This window comes from Triturus cristatus, chromosome 5_1 (genome assembly GCF_964204655.1).
Source record: "Triturus cristatus chromosome 5_1, aTriCri1.1, whole genome shotgun sequence".
Classification (NCBI taxonomy): Eukaryota; Metazoa; Chordata; class Amphibia; order Caudata; family Salamandridae; genus Triturus; species Triturus cristatus.
The window spans coordinates 571,753,362-571,772,245 of record NC_140587.1 but is presented as its reverse complement, the minus strand read 5'-3'; the positions used below and the strand labels follow the sequence as shown (position 1 = coordinate 571,772,245).

Below are 18,884 nucleotides of genomic sequence, written 5' to 3'. Positions count from 1 at the left end.
TCATGCAGGCGTGCCATTTCTCTCGCGAGAGTACACAGCAGTCATGATTCAGGAGTTTGTCCTGCAGGCAACAGACACTTTTCTCCATAGAACATCCTTTACACGTATACCTGTCCGTGACCCCTTTTACAATACACCCTTCTGAAGTTATACATTAGCTCGGATGTGTCACATGGATGACTACACCATACTCCATGTATGATTTGATTTGAAATTTAGAAACAGTTCTTTTTGAGGAAGGTTAGTTGAAAATTGAATTTCTGAGCAAGAAATAGTCAGACTGTTATTCTAATCCATGAGACTTAAGGAGAGACCTTTAAAAAAAATCCATTTAGAGTGTTCCTTCTTTTTCCAACCGAGGAATGCAAATGTTTTTTTTTTTACAAAGTCAGCTCTGACAATAATAAGTTTAGTAATGCTCTGTGATAAAATGTGAATGAGTGGATGTGGCTGTTCTCTCTTTTGTCACTCTTTAGCTGTCAAGACTTGTGATGTTATTACCGGCTCTGGCGTGTTGGAGAGATTCTCGACTTTGCTTCTTGAGGGTTCTGGTCTGTCCGAGGTAAGGGTGACCCCTTCTGATAGCCACGGTGCAGCAGACAATGAAATAGCCAAAGCAGACCATGCCCTCCAAAAGGAGTCCGAAGGGGGAAAAAACCCATAGGGAAAACCTCTGGTGGAAGTGGGAACTCCAGGAATTAAGAGGAAGGAAAGAAACCTCCAGAAGGAGAAAAAGAAGGCCAGGAATCCGAACCGGAATAGAAGGCCAAATTAGGAACAAGGTAGGCCAACAGAAATCACAGATTCACCAGGCAGGAGCACATGATACCAACAGCAGCGAGGACACACCAGCTGGAGCGAAGAGTGTTGCAACGCAAGGGAATGAAGGATCCAGCCCTTTCAATACCCATGAATAGGAAGTGACCAAACAGGAAGTGACCAAACAGGAAGAAACCAAACAGAAAGTAAGTAACCGCCATCTTGGATAAGGAAAAGGATAGTGGACGGAATAGGAAGGTCGCCATCTTGACTGGGAAGAGCAGATACTTCCCAAGGCCTTCTGGGAAGAAAAATATGGAATCATGGGAGGGCAAGATGGCCCCAAGAAGACATGAGGACATATATATCCAGTGAAAGGAAGGTAATAATATAGTGCCTCAACATGTGAAAATAAGCCGCAGCTCCAAAAACCAGAGCTGTGGCATTCCTGTCATGCAAATTGTCAGCCAACAGGCCGCTGCGTAGGTAGGCGGCGTGCCTGACACAAAAAGAGAGCAGGCGCCGCAGGATGCACCCATGACGCCAAAACAGCAATGGCGGGCCGCCGCACATCACCGTGACGTGCCCAAAAAATAGATGGAGGCGCCGCGAGCTGTATCGCAGCCTGCAAGGAAGAGGCTGGCAGCACCGCTGGCCGAATCACGACCCGTGGTGCAACATTAGCACTTTTTCAAGAGACTGCTTCAATATCACGCAGTTAGTCATGGAAGAGCTTGCATTAGACCTTGTTATAAAATCTAGAAAGGCACAAATCTTATTAATTTGGAGGTTAACACAAGTATGTTTGTGATAGATGTGCTCGTGTGAAATATAGCATAGAGTTCTGATCTAGAGAAGCCCTACAGTTTGTATATAGACCCACCTTCACAAGGTACCAGGCACCAAAATGATAGTCAAATTAACCCATGCATTAATTAATTAATGTCATTTGTGGTGAGGAGTGACACATTGGTATCTTCAGAACCTGACTCTAGTAGAGGGGTTAATGAGGTAAGGAAAGGTGGAAGAGAGAGGAGAGGGAGAAGAGACCTGCAGGTGGGTTTAAAGTTTTTGAAGAATCCCTTCTAAATTGCAGCACGTAATCTTTGTCACAGTTCATAGAAGAAGCTCTAAGCATAAGGAGATCATTGGTCAAGGCTTTCCAGAGTAAACAGAATTATGGTCTGCCTGTAGAATTTCTGCTGCTTGTGGAAAATACATATGCAATGAAATATTAACGGGTTATTTTCAATATTTTGGTTTTCCTTCATAACTCTTTGTCCCAAACAGCATCTACAGTTTTGCATTTGAAGTGATTAGTTTAAGTACATTAGATGTCACGTTTTGTATAATCACAACTATTCCAGAGTTCCATCAAACAAAAAATACCAGTCTCAGCTGGTAGAGGTGCTTTACTCTGCCTCCCTCCCAAATCCACTGCTGACCATTCCAATTTAGCCACCAGGACATCAAAGGAAATCTCCTCTCCTGAGCCAACACTTGGCCCAGGCCTTCAGCAGGACATGGCTCAACAAAGCAAAACATGCAGTCTAAAATCATTTTATGTTTTAGAAATAAGTGGGCAAATATATCCTACATTCCTAGGTCCCCTGTCTGTACTATGTGATATGGTGCAAAGGGCTGCACATAGGACCTTTGCCTAACTAGAGTGCCATTTATTGACATTTGAAAATATAAACACTTCAGGCCTGATTCACAGCCTGTATTTTGGAGTATGTAAAGAGTACTCCAATAGCACTATTTATTTACTAACAAATGCAATTCACACCCTATGGGTGGAGATCTCAACCTCTGTTATTCCCATAGTTTTGTACAGAGATCTCTACCACGGTGGCGGAGATCTCTGTACACGAAAAAATTCATTTTGTAGTAAATGTGATGAGGAACCCGGGAGATTGGTGGAAACATGTTGAATAAATACTCCAAAATGAGTGAGGTTAAAGGACAATTAGGAGGGGTGTACAGAGGGACCTTCTAATACAAAATAAAAACCCACAAGACAGTAAGAGCATTCAAATTCACCAAATATGCTTGTAAATTTGCTACAGCCCAATTAGTGTCAAAACAGGCTTAAATGTACCTCAGCCTAGCCTTGGAGCAAGACCAGCACCAAATTTGGCCAACCACTGGTACTGCAACACACTCCTTTGGAAAACAGTGGAGGCAGGAAATTTAACTAACATCCACAGAACATCAATTCTACATATTTAAATGTTCAAATTAGTTAGAATTCTTGTTTTTTTTTTTAATTAAGTAGTTAATTAAAAAATATCTTACACGTATTAAATTATTTTTCACAATTTAAAACAGATGCACATTAATGAAATACATAACTAAAGTTGTAATTGTATTAGTCCCAGGTCAATATGAATTATTCTAAATTATTTTATATTTATTATTTTATATCTTTTAATTGAAAAAATGTCATTACATTTTCCTATTCTTTCCTCTTAAGTGATTCCCCACCAACAGGTGGAAAGTTACTAATTCTTCCTTTAAACTAATACATTCCGTCATGGTGCCGTGAGTCTAAACGGGGTTGTAAATCGCCACTTAGAAATGGTGAATAGTAAACAAAAAGGTGTAGAATTACTCCTAGTTGTAGTAGTAGATCAAAATGGGATTATATTTACACATGCAAATTTAACTTTGTGAGCTGAGCACTTAGCTTTAAAAAATAGAAAATATGTGGCTGTGCTTGATTAGCATTCTACAACTATTGCAGAGGTCTACAGATCGGTTGTACTGATCAAGAAAATATGGAAGGAGATCGATTTCCTTGCATGTTTTCTAGAGTCTGTGCATTATACTTATTGTTGTCTCAAAGGAGACTGGACAGAACCAAATTCAAAGAACAACTTTAACTCTGGGTGAATTAGTTAGGAACACATGGCTGTTGATTCACCTAAATGCATTGGTAGCAGAAGTCAGTTCCAGAACATTAGGCCTTATTCACAAAGTGTGTGTTGTATGTGTGCTTGTGTGTTTGAGTGTGCTTATGTAAGAGAGATTGTGCGAATGTGTGTGTATGTGTAATCATGTGTGTGAGTGAAATAGAAGTACAAAGGGCACGTGAGGTCACTTCTGCTACCCCTGGCATATTTGTGAAGTGTCGTCCATGAGGTGTTTGGGGAAGGACAAAGAAAGGTAATGACTGAAAGCGAGCAGGTAAAAAAATCTGGGGGTTAGAGGAGCACTCCTAACTGGTGTCGTTGTTTCTCAATTTGTTCACACTTCACTAAAGCCTAAACTAAGGGTGCTTCACTGCTGCATTGTGTTGACCTCACATGCAATCATAAACAAATGGTCTAACAGGATAAAAATCCTGAGTGCAGTGAGCACTGTGCCTACAGAACATCCATTCTAGATCTTATTGTGGTTCTAAACAATCTTAACAATCAAATATAAACAAATAAACAAATTGGTCTCATGTAAGAATTATTATCCATCAATTCCTCATGTAAATCACATCAATACATACATTATGTGGTGCGTGTTTTCACATCATTGTACAAACAAAAAAAACAACAAGTTATTGTTCTTTACATTGCAAGTATCTGGTAAAGGAAATTTCTATAAACATGACGTTAACAAATTATCATGTTGTTGACATAAAGCCCAATGCATTTTGGGACTCCGGGGTCCCTTCCTCAGGGGTAAATTCTGATAATGCCTTTATAAATCATGTTGCATCATATATCCAGAGTCAACTGTTGAAACGCGTATCTTTTGATGGCGCTTGAACCTCATACGAACCTGTGCAGAATAGTGTGTATTCTGAACTGGATATATTGGAACCTGAATACGCGCCACAACTTATACGTCCGAGTCTAGCAGTACGATATCAAGAACAAATACAATGATACGAGAGCAGAAGTGTCACGCACTATTCGGCACGGGTTCGTTTGAGGTTCAAGCGCCATCAAAAGATACGCGTGTCAACAGTTGACTCTGGGTAAATGACGCAACGTGATTTATACAGGCATTATCAAAATTTTCCCCTGAGGAAGGGACCCCAGAGTCCTGATATGCATTGGGCTTTATGTCAACAACATGATAATTTGTTAATGTCATGTTTATAGATATTTCCTTCACCAGATACTTGTAATGTAATGAATAACTTGTTGGGTTTTTTGTTTGTACAATGGTGTGAAAATACGCACCACATAATATATGTATTGATGTGATTTACATGAAGAATTGATGAATAATAATTCTTACATGAGACCAATTTGTTTATTTGTTTATATTTGATTGTTAAGATTGTTTAGAACCATGATAATATATAGAATGGATGTTCTTTAGGCACAGTGCTCACTGCACTCAGGATTTTTATCCTGTTAGACCATTTGAAAGCGAGCAGGCGCACTACTTTCTTTTCCTGCTGCTGGGTTCATGATCAAAGACCATGGATAGCCAGGGCAATGACAGGGTATCAAAGGGCAAGCTAAGGGTTGCAGCTACTATCCCTATTTACTTGTAATAGATTTCCATTAATACAGTTTTAGCTTCCATGAGAGCTGATTTAGCAATAAAATAAGAGTTTTTTGCTCTTTGAAGAAAAAGCTATAGGAGATATAAAATTAATATTAATCAAGAAGAGTTGACTATTTACAAGGGCATATTTTGACTTGGAAACCAATGAAGAATTAAGTCAAAGGTTCTTAATAGCTTCTAGGTTTCTTATTCCATTATGGGAGCATTTCAGATCTAGAAACGTTTCAGTAATTTAAAGCCCAGCATACATTTTTATTGCTTACATAATTACAAACCAATACCCATTGATCAAGCTGCATACCTACAATTGACATTTGTGGGGGTCTGTCCCACCCTGCCATATAACATTATTTACTCAATTGTGTTGTTTTGTTTACTTTTCTACATTGTAAATCCAAACATCATCTTTCTTTTAGTGCCTCGGTCAATAGACCATCCTAAGTGGGATTGGAGGACAAAACCAGATAGCCAAGATTTTGATGAATTAAATCATATCCTTCAGGAAAGTAAGAAGCTGGGGAAAGCCCTTGAAAATCTGTCTCGCAGTAAGTACAGTATGCAAAGTGTTTTGTGGCGTGGAAGCACTTACATTTATCCATTAGTCATTGGTAGAGAATGACATAATTATTCTACATTGCTACTTTATATTTGCTGATCATTTTCTTTTCTGGATATGTTTGTTTAGTTAAGATTTTTGTTCCGTTTTTAGAAGTTGTTTTTCATTGAATCTTCTGACACCTATAAATCTGCAAGTAAAATGACTTTCACCTGGTTTACTGTGTAAATTACCCACCCTACCGAAACATCAGCACAGAATGCTTCCACTGAATCAATTTCTTTACACTCATTTCTATGCAGAATTATTGTCTAAATGGAATTCTCATCAGTTAAATTAATTCATCTGCATGAGCTTAGTGACTTGGCCGAAAAGTTTAATATTTCAAGATAGGCACAGCCTATGAGAAATGTGTAAGCACATGCATTGAGACATGTCTAAGACTAGAAACACAATCCTTGCTACAGAAATACCCCAGGCATGTGAAGTGAATATGTATCTGTCCAACCAACTACCTTAATGCTTCAAACAAATGATTGGTTACCTTCTGTAAGATCAATATTTTTAGGTCACCTCCTATGAAATCAGCCTACGCTTACACAGTACCCTTGCTTTCTATCTCTTATTGCTTCTCTCTTGCTTGCACTGCACTAACTGGACTCACCTATGTCGCAATTTGTACTACAATTGAGATTTCATGTCCAGACCATGCAATGTTACTTTCAAAGAGAACACCCACTCCATTAGAAAGCTTCGGTACGAAATCATTGGCAATAGTAAGCAGTACACAATATAGTTAGTTAGTCTCAGATCATCGTGAAATGTCTGAGTACATCCACTCGGCCTCTCAAGTAATGTTACTTGCACTTGTAATCACAGTCATACTCATAGCTGGTTAGCCTCACATAAAAATTCCAGTGATCCGTGGTGTACAAAGCATGCCACTCTCTGGCCTGGTAGAAGCATTGAAATTAGCTTCCGTTTCAGAGTGGATTCGGAGCACAGCATAAGGGGTGGTGAAAATATATTTAGTCCCAGACCAAAGGCGCAACTAGAGCCCAAATTTCAGGGAGTGGGGAATTCTTCCAGCAATAGGCAGAGTGGAGATGAAGGGGTGAAAAAACAACAAAGCCTCACAAAAAGCCTTGTTAACACTTAAATGGTCTTTTAAAGACCTATGAAGTACTCGGGTGCAGCTGCAAACAAGAGGGTCGCCAGCCCGGGAAGCTATCTCAGCCCGGGCTGACACACACGAGGGGGGGGGCAAGGAGGGGTGCTCCGGGGGGAACAAGCGCCCCTCCTTACCCCTCCCTGCGGACGCCCATGTCCTCATGCCAGTGTTGTCTGCTGCCAGCATGCTTGTGATGCCCGGCCGCAACTCCATTTTCACGAGTGCCAGCCTTTACAAACTCTGGACTCCATCAGAGCCGAGCCAACACTTGTTTTGCTTCGTTATTCACGCGTCTCAGTTGCATATGTCATAATAATCAGCAAAAGTAAAATGTAAAATATAGGTGCTACAAATACAACCGCAGGACTGTAAAATAATAAAAAAAAATAACACCAAAAGAAAACCACTTGATGTTAGTGGACTCAAACTGTCAGTTTTGCGTTGCACCTATGAACCGTGGAACGACACCTCCAACCATCCCAGGGAGTGATTTCGAAAACCCCTCCCCCCTCAGGGATGTGTGTATTATCCTAGATCTAATGGGCAGCACCCCTTTGAAGACCATACACTGCTACCAACTGCTTTCAGAACAAGCATTGACAAAGCCAAAATCTATTGACTTTATCATTGTTTTTCCATCATGTTGTACAGCAGCCCGGCTGCTATGCGGGCATGGCTGAAAGTAAAAAAAAAAAAGCCCTATGACTCGGTCAATGCTGGAGGTGTCATGGAATAGTGCTTTTATTTATTATTATTATTTTTTTTCATTCAGCCATGCTGCACAGCGGCTATGAATACATATTGACAAGGTGAGACCAATTGACTTTGTCAATGCTTGTTTTTTCCCCTCTCTCTCTCCCATGGTGTTTTCTCCAATATCCCTAGGGAACTGGAGAGCATAATGGGCTTCTGCCCCCCATGGAAATGCTCCATACGAGAAGTGGTCAGTCCAGCCTTGATCAAGACCACTCATGTGCATAAAGGAGAGAACACAGCAAAAAGACGGACTCGCCTTTATCACTGTAGGAAGACAGTTTGGCAGAATCAGGGGTTTAAGCTGACAATTATCATAAAACACAGATGCTTCCAGCAATCACTGTTGGCTTGCTTATTCATTTGCTGTCCTCTTCAATAGTCTGCAAGGCTTGGGGTTTCTCAGATGAGTGTGTCAGAATGGATTTCAGTCACTAGTGGACAAGTTCAAAGTCTCAAACATATTCCTGGATGGAGGGACATATAACAGGTAAGCACTCAAACCACATGCCCCACTTAGCCATTTGATGGTTTTCCACCAGAATATCGAGGTTTAAATACCTAACTTCAATAATATGGTCATCAGAATTTTTCTACCAAAATATTGTGAAGGTAAGGACACACGCATAAATATCGGTTTACTATCCTCAACAATATTTAACTCTGTTATGCACTCGTCCCGCTCCTTTAACCCCCTAACTGCGTGACCCCTCAGCAGCAGTGATCCATTCTTTGCCATTTACCACCCAAAAGGTGCCAGATGGCAGCAGTCAAGTGCCTGTTATCGGGCACGGTATCTGAAAGGACATGGAGAAAAGTACCTTTTATTTGCTTATTCAATTGTTATTCCCTCATTATGGGGTTAATATTTGGTTGTTCCCATTATTCAGTGTGAAAGTATTCCACCCTCGCAACCTGTATCCTACTCCAAAGATCAGGCTACTATTGATGAAGCCCATAGTGGAAAACAAAACCATAGATGTGCTAGAAGCTTCAGGATGCAATGAAGACCACAGTCCTCTCCTCTCTTGTTTCATCTTCACTTGTTTCTGGCCTTGCCCCCTTCAGTCTGGTGCCCCGTCCTCGGCTGCAAGGCTTGTCTTTGGAATATCAGTAGTGGATGGTGAATGGGCAGGGAATGGTTGTGGCACACGTGGATGTTGTGCATTTCCATGTACTATTCTTCCTTGTGCTACTTTCTCTCATCTTCTGTATGTTTTTTAGTACTTCCGATGAATTGTTTAATATTCCTGTAACAAACTGCCAAGGGACAAAGCCTCATTGTCCTTCGTGTCATCAACAAGGTTCCAGACTTCTTTGAATGAACACAATTACTCTATGCTTTATTTCTTGCAGTGCAGATCATGGCCCAGAAGGCCATATGACCTTGTTGTCTTAGCCCCAGATGAAGCTTTCGTAATGTAATTAAAAGGAAAGTGGTCCAATATGAGTGCTAATAAGCCTTTTCAGAAAAGAAGAGGTAGGAATTAGAAAGGCAAAGGAAGCGAGAATTGTGGAAGAGAGCGAAAAAGCAAGCAGGGGTGTGGAGCCTGTACCACTCACTGCTGACACGTGCCAAGGTAATACTTGACTCATTGACATGGAGGGAAGGTACAGGCTCTTGACCGTCAATGAGATTTTACTGGTGACTATGGGAAGAGCGGTAGGCTTTATTCGGTCTCTCTGTCTTTCCCATGGGATTACAAATAGCTACTATGCTTTTTGCCCTGTAATTGTAAATGGGTACAATTGTTCCCATCAGATCTCCTCAGTGCTTAATTTGTAAAATATGAAGTGCTGGTGCTCAAATGTTTGTCGGAGGCCACACCCACCTTTTCTGGCCCCACCCACTCCCTCCACTGGCTCCACCCACTTACTCTATTAGCTCCACCCACATCTTCAACTGGCACTGCTAAAAGTCAAATATAATACCTGATCTGAATTTCAGAAAGGGAGCCTTCCTCATAGTAAGGTTTTGATAGGAGGTTACCGTGAACCATTTTGAAAAAGATTAAAGCAAAAGTGCATTTAAAGCACAATTTTGGAATAAATTAGCTAAAACCACTAATGCATTGAAAAGGGACAATTTCAGTGCTCTGTGTGCTGATTTGGGGAAAGGACAATACTAGGGGTAGGGCATGCCATTTTTAACAGTCTATGAGTTCAAAGATACAACTTTGAAATACATGGATGGTCAGGCATGAGAAGAGTGTGGAAAGGGCCCAGTAAGTATGCGGCCTCAGGCAGAGCAAGAAAGAAAGTAAACAGAGAGGAGATGATCTTTTGAGGATAGCATGGTCTCACAGACAGAGTACTTGCACACAGCAACATTATGGTGGAGGAGTTCTCATTGTATCATTCGGATGGCGTGCATTCGTCTTTCATGGCAAATAAGCATATCTGCTGAATTTGAGAGAAAAGGTGGTAAGCATCTAGAGGAAGAACCTGTGGTGCTAGAAGGATCAGTGATGTTGGGTGATTTTATGTTGTGGTGGGGGCGGGTCAGGAAAACACAGTACACCCAATTGGGGTTTCCTGGTTGTCTAACCATTGTGAAGGTCTAATCAGCCCAGCAGACGTGAGGGGAGCAAACAAATAATACACCTCAGAAGGTGCAGGGGCAAGAGGTTGAAAGTTATGAAAACTGTGTGTGGCCTGGTATAGGTGGCTACATGAATGAAGAGGATGTAGGGCTGAACGATGGTATAAGTTGCAGTTGGGTGGGGGGAGACAGTTTGCAACACCATGAGTTTCAAGAGTCGGGTGGTTAATAAGAGCATTAATAAGAGCACAATTTGTGTAAGTGAAGGTGGGTATTTTGTGGTTGTATTTGAGTTATTCTGTGAGCTTTGACTCACAATTAGCTTGGCTTTTTTTGCTCTGCCTCTCCCAGGAGACTTTACGTGGGCAAAGTATTTAGGAAACGTAGTTGATAAAAGGCTGATAATACATTGTATGCTCTTTCAGGATGGAAACGGCACATGGGTCGCGGGTGCCGCAGCACAATATTCGATTAAATAGACATGTTTGTAAATTGTGCGACGACTTGTCCATTGAATCCCACAGCACATGGTCTGCACACGCGCAGCTTTAATGGAGTGACGAGGGCTGTCCCCCAGACAAAGTTCTCTTGGATATAACCTAACAACAGTTAATACGGCTTTTCACCATGTCTTAGAGGATTACACATGCCTCCCATTGAGCTAGGATTGTTACATGTAAACAGTATTACCAATACATTAATTATCAAATGTAGAATTTCTTATAGAGAAAGTGTTTGTATGGTAGTGTTGTTTAACGCGATTTTTGTGTACTGATCTATTTTTTAATATTTTTATTTTTAATTCTGAAGGGCACCAACTTGATTGAACTTGACTTCAGTGAATGTTTTTAGGAATGGGTGTGAATGATCTTTACTGTGCCGATGATCTTTACTGTGACGACTTTTTATTGAAATAATGACAGCAACAGTTTGCGATTATCCGCGGATGTCGGAAACGCTTGCTTGCACGACAGGGCTGGTTGTTATCGACACAGAGGTGAGGTGGTTCCTTGATTACCTGTTGAGATGGCACTTTCTAACCAGCAGTATTTATGAATCCGTGAAGCCGTGAGACGCACCAGGGGGAGAGGGGGTCAGGGGCCGCACTCCTCCTCTCACTTCACCTTGGCCCTGCTAGAGCACTGCGCGGAGGGGAGACATGGCTTCCTGGTGCCTGGCAGCAGTGACTGCTATCTACCAGCAGAACTTGTCTTTAAGGGCCCAATTAAGGGCCAACTTTCACATCTCCTTTTCAAGTGATTTTTTCATCCCTAAAGAGTCGCTCAAGCCCTCCCCGGGAGACCCTCATACCCAGGTCTGGTGTGCAGATTTCCCGTCTCCAAGCAAGATGTCTGTCAGTCTGTGCGAAACTGCAGCCCCCTCCACCCCTCCTCCCCACACACACATGCCCGCACTCTCAGGAGGTGCAAAAGGGCAGCCAGAGGACGAGAAACCAAAGGGAACGGAAACAAAAAATACAAGCACTGGCAAAAACCAATAGGTTTCGCCTATGCGTCCACCACCCATCTGTAAGACCTGACCACTCCCTCTATGAGAGCCCGCCAAATGCACCCGTCCGAGGCCTGCTGATTGCTATCTTAAGGTAAGCGTACCGCTACGACCGGAGGGCATGGCGGCTTCGCGGCTGCTACTAGGCCAGGCAGGCAGGCATGCACTGGTCTGGCATTCAGACAGTGAAACTGAATGAATCACAGACATCGGACTATGAGGATCCTAATAATCGTTGTATATATATTATGGAGCCGCCGGAGGTGAGCGGCTGCAGCCTGCCTGTCTCCTGTCCCTCGGTCCATGCCGGTGATACTGCCGCCAGACCATCATCACGCTACCCCAAAAAAAACTTAACGTTGGTTTTGGCACGGTCGGTGACGGCATAGCACTTTTAGCATCCCTAGTTAGCTGGCTTCGCTTAGCTACTAGTTAGTTTACAGAATTACTGCTTAACTTAAAAGTGCAAGTGCTTAACTTCTAATCTTACCGTTACTCGTGCTGGGCTGGTCGGCAGCCAGCAGGGACACAATCACTGCTGGCTGCACTGCACAGCTGTGTGCCATTGCTTAGTACGTACGTACTGCGATTGATTAGGCGGTGGCAGCGGCCTTGTGGTGCTGCCTGCTTGCTACCAGACCGCAGTCAGCCAGCAGTGCCAGACCGTCAGTACTGTCTGTAGACACGTACTGCTGGCTGCCAGACAGTTGATCGATGCCTTTACACACGCTGCCCAGCTCTGCCCTTAATGTCGTCGGTCGGGCCGGGCTGGGCCGGAGCTGACTTAACGTCGACGATGACTCGTGGGGAGCTGCGGTGGTTATGCTGGGGCATGGCAACTGGTGGCAAAGTGAAAAAAATCTGCGCGTGCACAGCCCCTATCCCATCAGAACCTCCAGCCCGGCTCCACGGCCCGCCTAATGGCCCAAATACATCAGTGTATGTGTTCCGAACTTCCGCGGCCCACCCACTGGCAAGTGGCAAACAGTCAACACTGCGTCTGCACTAGAACGGCCATGATGATGACATATATTATATTTTATTATTAATTTGAATATTCTCTTGGACTTGGGCAGGGCTGCCTGCCTGCTGCAGGCTAAGTGATTAAGAACTCTGAGTCGCAACAACACTAAACGCAGTGACTCACGCTCGGCGGAATACGTAAAAAACACACTGCGGGCATGTGACTGCACCGAGTACAATAAAGGTACATTTTAAAAAACATCAATGTGGGCGTGCACAGCAGATGCGTAGACCCGGCCCTGATAATTAAGTGCCGGTGCTAAGCACCGGAAAGCACCGGCACAAATTAGGAACTGGATCTCCTGCAATGTAAGGTTGCTTAGTACACACTAACTCAAGAAAGTATTGGAGAAAAAGCCACTGACAGGTCAGTGCATGACCAGGCACATGCACTTGCAGGGAAGTAGGGCAGCATATGTCTGGCGGGACAGCTGGTATGGGAACTTTTACCAGAAGAGACTGCAAAGATGTTGAAACAGTAGTAGGCACTAACCCCTTTGAGAGGATGGTTGGTCGGAGAGGCATAGTGATAACACGTGACTCGTGTGAGATAGCCATGGCTTATCACAGAGCCAGAAGGCATGGCACAGTGTGTTCAACCATATCAGCAACTCGCTGAAATATGCCTCCATATTGATATGTATAAGTCATAGAACAGCTGCAATAGATAGTTGCGCACTACTTTACGAGTGCTGTTATGCTGATGCAGATTTCACAATGGTTTGCAGGCAATCAAAGAGATTTAATATTTAGTTGTCAAAGAAATTATATAGGGTCCTTTTGTCATGGAGTATGGAGCATGCTGAATGTAGAAATTGCGGAAAATATCATTTTTCCTACTGTAAATTAAAACCTGATTATCCGTGCCATCTTTTTAGGGCTGACCTAGAACCAGTTTTAGCTGTATCACAATCCTCATGTTTTGTTAAAAAAGCATATAATAAGCATGCATACAGGGATATACATGCAGAGGGGCTTTCAGTCAGCTTTCTTCAACCATTCAAGTGTCATTTACATTTTGCTTCCGCCCGGCACAGCCTACAACATGGGCCTTAGATCATCCCACTTCAGTAATTTGTTTCCTTTGCTGTAATAGCATTTTACTCTTGCACATGTGCACATCCCTTTTGAAAATAGTCCATGCTAGTGTCAGGGCTGGTGGGAGAATCTCTGCTCTCACTTCTACTTTCATTTCATGTATTTTTTTTTATTTCATTTTAGTGATGGTCATTTTTTTACTTACTTTTGCTCGCAAAATTGCACATGCCACATTTAGACTGGCCTGGGCGGTGAACTCCACTCCATTGCGGAGTTTTCTGCACTCCGCGCAGCACGCGGAGTTCCGCAAAACCTCAGCGGAGTGGAATTTTTTCTTCACTCACGCTCACCAACGTCAAGTTGGCGAGCGAGGAAAATCCACCTCCTGGTGAGATTTCTCAAAGCGGGCGGTCAGATTCTCAAAGCTGGCGGTTGCGGATGGTTGTGACCTCTCGCGTTGAGAAACCTTCCGTTCGCTTTGAGAAAGCTGGCGCTAGGGTGGAAAATGCACTCGATCGGCAAGTAAAGAAGCAGCGCTCTCCTGCACATGGTAGTAAAAGACAACAGGAGTATGACCCATTGACCAGGTTGAGATCTGGGTAGGTATATGTAATAGACAACAATGTCTCAACCGGATTCAATAAGGAAGACAGATATATATGCATACATATCCTAAACAGTCCTAAACTGTGATTTTAAATACATGATGCCATGAGCACATTTGAAAAAATACTGGGAGTCTCGCCTTCTTGCTTTCATCTTGTAATGTCGTGTACATGCATATATATCTGTCTGCCTCATTGAATCCGGTTGAGACATTGTTCTCCTGCACATGGTGGCATTCGTGCTGATTATACAGCGCGGGACAAACACCTAGGGGTCTATTACAATGTCAGGTGGATCGCCACCGCCCGCATGGCGGTGGCGATCCGCCCGACATTATCCCCCTCCCGCCTCCCATTTCCCACCCGCCACCGCTTTTTGAGTCGCCACCGATGAGTCGCAGGGCGGAAAAGGGTTGAATATGGTGACGGTATTACAATGTCTGCGGGAAGCAGCCTTTCTGTGGCGGCAGAAAGGCATGCGGTTTTCCCAATTGGGGGCCCGTTGTGGGCCGCCGGGATGTTCGTGGCAGGCACCGCACGGTGCCTGCCACGTTGTGCATGCAAATGCACAATTGCCTTTTTTTGCATTGCGGCGGGTCCTGCTGACAGCACCGAACGACGCAATGCAAAAAATGCAGGATGCGCCCGCCAGTGTGGCGGGCGCATCCTAATTGTGTATGCGGGACCGCCTTACACATGGCGGGCGGTCCCATTTCACGATGCGATGGCGGATCGTAATAAACCCCCTAGTGCTTAAAATCAATGCGAACGGCATGAGATACACACTTTGCCACTTTCGGAACTCCGCGTAGCACAGCAGAGTTTTTTGGTCACTTCGTTGATTTCTGCGTAAGTGGGCCGGGTCTCCCCGGGTCTGAGCACCAGCAGCCTTTTAAAGGGGGCTCGAAACGTGTCTCTATAGGGCTCTGTTTTGTGCCCTGGCACAGGCAGTCCGTCTTTTTTCCAGACTGCAGTGACAGCAGACACATCGATGTGCGCGTGCTCACACTGCTCACTGCTCACTAGTGGAGACGTTACGGCATGAAGTCATGCCAGGTGAGCGTTGTAGGGGAAGGGAAATCCTTTAAAGAGAGTCATTTTCTCTCTGGATTTACCTTCTCTTTCTGAGACTCAGGAACAGCAACATTGTCGTGGTGTCACCAGGGCATTAGGTGGAAGATTATATACAAGCCACAGCTGCTGCTTATTTATCTTTTGCAACTAACAGCCATTGACAAAGCCAATAGTCCTGACTTGTAGGTATGATGTTACTTGTTGTATCACATATCTGGATGCAATGAAAGAACCAGCAAAATACAAATCGGGCTAATTACAGATTTTTGGCTCTTGTGTTTTAAGCCAAGCCCCTAATTACATTGGCCACGCCCCTTCGAGATCCCCCCCTCCCACCCCACACAGTTTGTTTTATCCCACTTAAAGCCCTGCGCGTAGTGGAACTCAGAACTCCGGAACTCCGCAAACTCCTCCCAGACCTAATTTAGACCGTGTATTTTTAGTTTTGATTGCTGTTATATGCTTAACATCTATTGTATATGTTTGGAAAAAAAAAGAAAGAGAAAAATAGCATGCATGCCAACATCAGCTTTGCCAATAATAATAAAAGTATGAATGTTGTAAGCCAGTGTTTCCCAAACTGTGGTCCGCGGGCCACCAGGGGTCCCTGACACATTCCTAGGGGGTCCACAGGCAGCAGTTTTGAAAGCACTGCAAAGTATCTTGTTTAATTAGCAGTTTTCAAAGAACAATAAAAGTGTCACAATAACACCAGTGATTAATGTCCCTGCTGGAGAGAGATGAGTTTTGTCCAGTGGCAGCTTTGACTTATCTAATGTAGCACAGAGGGTTAATATGCCTACTGCAAAGAACGTGTACCATGCATTTTAAAAAACAGTATTTTATATGCATAGGTCAGTGAGTTACTTCTTTTGTCAGAGAGATTCTTTTGTTACTGTGCAGTTCATAAATGACAATCGTAATCTAGCACAGTGACCTATAAACTGTCATCAAACAGCTGCTTGCAAACTGCAAGGTACAAGTTAGTGACTTATGTTTTTTCCCAGTCTTTCATTATCCTGATGCTGCTAAAAAAGGTTTATTTGGGTGGAAATACATTTTTATTGTTAAAGTCAATGCTAACCACTGTGTTATGTTCTGAATCCTGAGTTTGTGCTTCTCCAGACCAAGCACTCTTTAAAAATGCCTACCAGTATGAATGACATGTGAATTCTACACCTTGTAGTCCCCTTTGCCTTATGTAACATTTTCTATACACTGATTAACACGTATGATTCACTGTCTCTATATGTGTGTGATGTTAAGTGTTCTGACATCCTACAATGGTATCAGAGATGCTATAAAAAATGAAATACAAGTGACAGAGGGGCTGTGGGGAGATGGGAAGCACTGTTGGAGGGTGATAGTGGGGGAATCATTGAAGACCCCCCCAGAAAGATTGTCGTATTCTGGTGCATAGTCAGGTCTTCATTTACTATTCTTTAAAATTTAATACAATTCAATATAATGATAAATGTGTTGTAGACTGCACCATTGTTTCCTAAATGTTTTGGGGATAGAGCCTCCCAAAGCCCCCTTTGTAGTGGTCAGGCTCACTCATTGCACTTGGTGTGCATGGTATGGGGACTGGTCTGAAATCATTTGCCAGGGCTGCTTTGGATTTCCAGTCTGGCCCTGGCAGGAGCAGGAGCCTCGTACTGCGAAATAAAACCAACCATTGAAAAGTTAGTCACGGAGATGCAGCACCAACCTTCCCATTAACTTTACTAGTTTTCTTGCAAATTCTTTCAATATAAGATACAACAGAAGTGGCGGAGAGTGTTGTAAGCCTCCTTGGTTTAACAACACACTCCGCCACTTCATAAACGCAGGGCTGCACCATATTTACAAGAATATGGTGCAGCCCTGCGTTTCTCCTGCGCTGGCGCTACACTTAACAGGGGAAGATTGTTTATGTACAGGAAGGTCCCCCTTCCTGCACATAAAAAAATCTTGAACTGTCGTTTTGACACTTCTATGTGTGCTGCTTAATGCAGCACATATGGAAGTTACAAAATGTAATTTTTTTTTTTTAAGATTGTTGATGTACAGGAAGGGTCACGTTGCTGAACATAAACAATCCAAGGCGTTTTGCAAAAACAGGGAGAAATGAAGCATTTCTCCTTGTTTTGCCAAGTTAAGACCAGGTTTTCCCTGATTTTAATTTTTGCGCTGCCTCCCATTTACGCTACCCTTGTAAATAGGGGGCCGTGTCAAAATCAATGGGTGTTGCAGGGGAAACGCCCACCGCAACACCCACTGCCCACCCCTTTCACGCTAAGCATTGGGTGAAAGGTGGTCTTATTTACAAGGCAGCGGTAAGCCACGTTAAGTGGCTTAACGCTGCCTTGTAAATAAGGCGAAGCCCCTATCGCCATGGGAACGTCTCAAAAAGTAATGTTCCCATGGTGATAGGGGCTTGTAAATATGCACCTAAAATCATTAGTAATTCGAGAATTTGTTTTGTGTGCACATGTATGTTAATGTTTTTCGAATTACTGTTTTAATATTTGAAATTTAAATCCTAAATATTGCTTGGGGGTCCCTGGCTTCCAGTGGTGACTCAATGGGGGTCCTCAGGAGTCAAACGTTTGGGAACCACTGTTGTAAGCACTTTGGTCGATTTAGTCTGCCACAGACATGCTTTAAATGTATTATTTTATCTGTAAAGTTCAAAGACATATTAATTCTTATGTTAAACTCTGAATTGGCCTGGCCAGTGAGGAACTGATAATAGCCACAAATAATGGGGCCTCCTATATTCGAGTGCGTGTTCAGATTCTGTGAACTTGACTCTTATATCGCCTGGCTTTTGCCATTGTTCACCCAAAGTTATCGTTCCCCAAAGTTTGTACTTTTATTGCTTGGAGACCTGAAGGAAGCTGGAAAACTCTGGCTTCCACTGTACACGGTGTTAACTGGAAAGGTAACTCTCTTATTAAAAGTTTTATTTGTAAAAATGTCCACAGTGCTCATCGTTGTGTTGTGATAAGAAGCGTATCCTCTTCTATTCAGACGTTTGCTTTAAGTGATGTGAGAAAAATACCGACTAGACGCCCTGACAGCCTTATCTGCTGTAAAGCCCTCGTTTGCCTTGTCGGATTGTATTGATGTGTGTGATTTGCTTCTCGTGCTCATGTGGTAGGTTGTCTGTATCTCTTACGGCTGCAGCTATCTGATGGTGCATGATTGAGTTACATTCAGGGAGCGTTACAAGCAACAGCAGCAAAGGATACTTTCCATGATTGGGCGATAAGGTGGCGTCACGCTTGGAAGAAGAATTGAATGTCGGTGCGTAAATGCGTTTTGTTTGACCTCAGCGCGACCTGGGCTGTA

The 18,884-nt window shown here is 43.2% G+C and overlaps 1 protein-coding gene across 2 annotated transcripts in view; it reads left to right on the top strand.

Annotated features, from left to right (window-relative positions):
* Window positions 1-18,884, top strand: part of C5_1H8orf34 (chromosome 5_1 C8orf34 homolog) — a 1,018,772-nt gene that overhangs the window by 264,811 nt on the left and 735,077 nt on the right. For both annotated transcript variants that reach the window (XM_085605488.1, XM_085605487.1), the window contains exon 4: window positions 5,694-5,822. In XM_085605488.1, the coding sequence (XP_085461614.1) occupies window positions 5,694-5,822 (129 nt within the window). The remainder of the gene's footprint in view (window positions 1-5,693; window positions 5,823-18,884) is intronic.